General features: G+C 43.6%; 1 protein-coding gene across 1 annotated transcript; it reads right to left on the bottom strand.

Annotated features, from left to right (window-relative positions):
- Nucleotides 1-3766: 3766 nt before the first annotated feature.
- Nucleotides 3767-5325, bottom strand: LOC108039925. Its single transcript, XM_017117104.1, has one exon. The coding sequence runs from the start codon at nucleotides 5192-5194 to the stop codon at nucleotides 3896-3898; it is 1299 nt and encodes a 432-aa protein (XP_016972593.1). The 5' UTR covers nucleotides 5195-5325; the 3' UTR covers nucleotides 3767-3895.
- Nucleotides 5326-5652: the final 327 nt, after the last annotated feature.

Here is a 5652-nt window from a genome sequence, read left to right on the forward strand (position 1 = left end):
TGTGAGTGAAGTGCCCGGGATGCTCCCCATTTCCCCCGCCGACTACAACTCCCCTCCTCTCCATCCACATCCTCACTCGGAATGTCTTTCAAAACGGTATCACATACACAAAACACTTTTCCTCTTGGCACACACAGCCATATTTATAAGTTAAATGCTTCACTAAACAATAAGCCAGAGCGGCCAACTGGCCAAGAGTTGCGACTGGGATTGCACTGAGAGAAAAAGATATCAAAGAAAGGCTTTCTAAATCCAGAATAGTAAAATTTGATGACAGTGGAAAATTATAAATTAAGATATTAGAAAACCTTTTATGGATTAACAAAATGATAATGATTATCATTATCTTCGAAAGCCTACACTTTTATATATTTTAAAAATATTTTGAAGGAAAGACACATAAATTTCTTTTATTTTTTTCCAGTGCATAATTCGAACTAGGCCTGGGCCATGGTAAAATTGAAGTTGAAGGCGAGCCGAGGCGATAATGAAACCAAAGTCAAGCACATCGAGTCAGTCCCCAGCCTTTGGGCCCTTTGGGTTGACAGGTTGTCCCTTGTTGCTCCTCTGCCCTCCAGTTCCTCCCCTCGCCCCATCATACCATTTCGGTTCTGGGAAGTTCTCATCATCTCACTCCCTCTCACTGCACTCCATGTTTGCCCACTCTGTTATCAACTATTACAATATTTTTGTTTAATTGACAAACAGGTTTATCATTAACATTTTTCTCACTGCTCTTCGCTCTGGTTTCCAACTTCTCGGATGCGTTGGCGGCGGCCTTCTCCAAGTTTTTTTTTTTTTGGAGTTTCAGGTGGAAGCGGCGCTTCAGTTGACGCTCCAACTGTTTTCCCACACTGATTTCTGATTTCTGGACACCGTGAAGCAGCGGAGCAAACTGCACCACAATGGGATGATGTGAGAAGTGTTCTAACTGATCAATAAATAAGAGAAAAGTGGAGGGGAATGTGCTACGCTGGGAAAACCAACATAGTTTCCCTGATGTTTGTACTAAATTTGTAATAAAACAATATTATCTCCCAATAAAAAAAAAAAGCTTGGATAGACAATAACATTCTTCCCCAAAAGAGTTTATTAAAATTCTCCTATTTTTATGCATTTTGTACCTTAAATTTTCTCACTGTGAAATTAACGTTTTAGTTTAGTTTAGTTTTTAGTCTGGCACATTAAACTTTAAGTACTCAATCAAGACAAAGTGTCGCCAAAAAGTGCACCGGATGGGAGGCTTTACGGTTGGCTCCATATCTCCTCTTTCCCACTTTGATATCTAAATACTTTAAAGGCCTCCTCACCAGAATCGTAAAGCGTTAAGTGCTACCAAAGTTTTTGGGATTAAAGAGCTTCTGGACGTTTCCGCGGCTTTTTCCCCCCATTTACCCCCTGCCTTCTGTCTGGGATGTTTGCTTTTGGCGCTGCCGTGAAAATGCATTTTCCCTTTGGCCCCTTTTTCCCAGTGCCCGACTCCGTTTTCCGTGCCCGTTTTCTCACCTGAGGCGAAGTCTGCGGCTGCTGTCGATGCTCGTTTTAATTTGTTTGTTTACATTTTCGGCTGCCCCACCTGCAGCAGCAACGAAGTTTGTTCCCATCTCGCGGCTGGGTGAAATGTTTGGAAATAGGCGTCCATGGGGAGATGGTAAACGGAGGCGGGGATCGGGGATCGGGAGAAGTAGGCTGCACCACTGGGAGTAAGGCGTGTGTTTTGGTGTTAACAACTCGACACTTCATTAATTGAAGTTGAAAAAGTGCAGCTATAAAAAGACTATTAAGCTCCAGGCCCACAACAATGGAACTGATCGGAACAGAACATACACGGAAAAAATTATTTTCAATTCTAATAGTTTCAAAATGTCGGTATGCACTAAAATGCTATTATTTTCTGTTTAGTGTAGGTATCCTTATTTGTATTTTAAGATATTGTCTTTGGGTTCTAGCTACTAAAAACTAAGTCCAATCTCTATCAGAAGTAGAAAAAATCTCGAAGTATATTTCTTAATTCGTTTTCTCTTAAAATACCTTAATAATGAATTATTCAAATTTATAATTTTTTTGAGTGCACTAGAATGAAACATTCAAAGAGAACTTCGAGTGGTTGCAGTGCCCATCGAATGCAGGGGTATAACAAATTTTAAGACGTTGGTGGAGAACTTTCTGAGACTCAGTTCGCATTAGACGCAAATTTGATGGCTATTGAAAAGTTCAATGGTTTCTTGGGTCTCTTAAACAGTTCCCAAGTTCCATCCAAAATCGAGAAGTGCCACTCAATTGAGTGTGAGAGCTTTGTTTACCACACACAATCTCCAACGAAAATAAAGGAATGGGGAGACACAAATCTGGGGTAATAGAGAAATCCAATGTGAGCATATCATAATTAAGAATTTGGCAAGACGAAATAATCTAGAGATTTTCCAATATTTCCAAATATTTAATGGGTGAAAAGTTGGGAAAGAACCGATTTTCGGACGGGGTCTGCTCAGATCTCTCCCCCAACCGATGCGATCCGATGCGATCGTCACACATAAATAGTTCACGAGCCATCCAAAGGCAGAGGCCATAAAAATAAATCTATATGCAAATGTGACTCCAGTTTAACATGCCACAGCGACAGACAGATGCAGAGGCACTCGGGAGGACAGAAGGGAGATTCGAGGGTGAAGTCTAAGCCTAGCCAAATAGTGAGGGTAATTTGGGATAGATCGACCGAAGAAATCCCTTTTAAAAATATTGCTTTAAAATATTGAATCTCTTCTACACTGCGTAAGTTTTATGTTCAGTCCTGAAGTAATCAGCATAAATTAGAAAACAAAGTTGTTATGACAATTAGACGAGAATATTATGAAATTATCCCTTGCGACATAATAAACTTCTAGTCCGTATTGGCATTAATGGTTCGATCTTTTGTATGCACCTTAACTTTAATCTTTATATTTATAGTTTAACCCTTTGAGTATACCTCTTTATTTACAAATACCCTGTAGGAATAGTTGGAACCAGACAGTCAAGGACTCCTCATTGCTGGCCAAACCCCGAATCCCTGGCGCAGAGGCGTCTGCAGTTTAGTGCCTGTCTCTGCGACTTTGAATCTTGCAAAATGTGACAAGTTGCGGAATTATTTTTCGCAGAAGATGTTCTCCAACTTCAACTCTGTTCCGTTTTGTTTTTCTTGTTTTTTCGGTTCGGTTCGGTATAGTTTGGTTCTGTTCTGTTCTGCGTGCAGATGAGCTGAGATTGATAAGCGGTGAGGAGCGTGAACAGGCGAATCCCGAATCCCAAATCCCGAATCCGCGGATCCGCACCAACCGTGCCTGTGGCTCTGTTCAGCGCGAGATGCAAGTGCTTAGATAAACGCAGCGATTTATGTGGAAGCTCCTGGGAGCTGCTGCTGGGCGGAGCAGCAGCCGGCGATGACAACAGTAGCTCCATCCCATTGAATGCCACATCCCCCGAGCCATTGCATCCAGCAATCCACCGAGGTGCCAGCAATTTAGAGGCGATTACAACCGGCAATGGCATTTTAAGTGGCCATTGTCAAGGCGCGATCTGTGGGCGCGTGATAAGCGCCGGCTCCCGTGTGGGCGATCGATTACCCAGGTGTGGGAGTGGGATGGGAAGTCGTTGAACTGAAGGTAGTTCTAGAAGTGACAGAACCCATTCCGCACTTACAGACTATAGACTAGTTTTCAAGCCAAACAATTCGTAAATCCTTTTTAGGTAACTTAAGAATGCAACATCCCTCTCCTTAAGAAGAGTCTTTAATTTTGAACATCAAATATATTTTATGAACCTACTTTCTATTGCTCAATAATTTATATAGCCAAAATATAAATATAGAAATAGGTATGAGTCGAAGCCAAACAGAGAGATGCCAAAAGCCGAACAATTAGTCTTTGCACCTTGTACACCTTGGACCAGGTGGTTCGATGACCCTGGGCACATAAGATGGATTCTTCTTCTGAGCCACCTCCTCCGCCCACAGTTTGTTGAGGTATTCCTCCAATTGTGCCACAACGTCCTCCTCTCCTTCGCCATCCGAGCAGCTGGCAAAGTCACTATCCGAAGATCCCGAGGACGAGGTGGCATGACACACATTCGTGGATTCGCTGCAGGAGTCGTGTTTGCAGTCGAGTGGACAGTGGTGATTGTCCCAGTCATCTGGAGGTTCCATCACTTCGGCATAGCTCGTGTCGGTCTCCTCTTCGCCAGTCGGTGGTGCTTTGGGTTGTGAAATGTCCACCGGTTCTTCGAGACGATACCACTTCACCTTGTAGGAGTCCTGTCCACACTCGCCGAACTGCTCGCCAGTCAACTGATCTATGTTGCACTCGCAAATCAGGAAGGGAGAATTGCACTGTTGACATCTGGGCAGATTGACCTCATGGTTGATTATGGGTCGCGGTGGTTTCCTCATCTTGACATCCTTCTCCATTCGAGGAACTTGCAGGCCACAAAGGATGCAGGGTTCTGGTAGATCTGCCCCCTCCGAAAGCTTGATCTTCTTCATCGGCCTTTGGCCAGCCTTCGGGTGACCGGGAACCTCCTGCTTGGAGCAGCCCTTGCAGGGGCATCCGGGAACTAAAAGCGGGTCTGATCTGGTAGTCATCCGCTGGTAGAGGGACGTGTACACCAGTTTGATCTGCCGCTCGTAGTGTTTGTGGGCCCAGAAGAAAGCCGCCTTGTAGTTGTCGAAGAGCCTGGAGGTCTTGTGGGCAGCGTGCATCCAAGCAGCGAACTGGGTGTGCACTGCCATTGCATCTACTATGGGATTACTGATGGTCACCTGTGGCTTGCCATGATAGAAGGCCTTGAAGGCCCTCTTGATGATCGCATAGGTGAGCATCGCCTCCACGGGTTCCATTTCACACTTCAGTCGCAGAGCCTGCAGCAGATCCTCACGATTCAGCCGAGTGCCTGGAAGTGGAGCTGGTGGACAGGTGGTGCGCAATCGCTCATGGTAAACGAAAGCCCTCTTGATTATCGACCTTGCTGCACAGGATTTGCTCGTACTGATGCCGCAGATCAGCATTATCTGAGCGAGGCTCTTGGCTATATCCTCCACGTTGTCATCGAACAGCTGGTAGGGATCCAGCTTCCTCCGGCAATTGCAGCAGCAGCGCTTGATCCCTCCAGGAGGAACTCCTGCCTCTTCCTGTAGCTTCCTTGCCCTCTCATAATTTTCCATTGCGTCTTGGAACTCAAAGAAATTAAGAGATAGAAATGCCCTAAGCGAATTTTGCAGTAAATTCACTTAATACTCCATCCAAAACGCTTCACAACAAATTTTTAATATTACACGAGGAGTATTGATAGAGAACGAAGTTATTTTCAAGGCATAATATTAGAATTATGATATTCTCAAAGGTTTACTTTTAAATCATATCAAATCATATAAAAGAAACCAAACGCTTTTATGATATTAAATAAATTTTGTGTGATTAGCGAATTCTTCAGCTATGACACGAAAATAGTATCTTCAAAAATAATAGTTTTGAAGAAAGCCAAGACAAGCCGAAATGAAGCCTATCTACCATGAATTAATATATCAATTTACGAGCAAACTTGACACAATTTGGTTTGAAATCTTCCCATCTTGAATAAAGTATGCATTCCCCAGTAAGATTAGAACTAATGCCTTGACCA

Source organism: Drosophila rhopaloa, unplaced genomic scaffold, assembly GCF_018152115.1.
Source record: "Drosophila rhopaloa isolate 14029-0021.01 unplaced genomic scaffold, ASM1815211v1 contig_163, whole genome shotgun sequence".
In the NCBI taxonomy this organism is placed as follows: domain Eukaryota; kingdom Metazoa; phylum Arthropoda; class Insecta; order Diptera; family Drosophilidae; genus Drosophila; species Drosophila rhopaloa.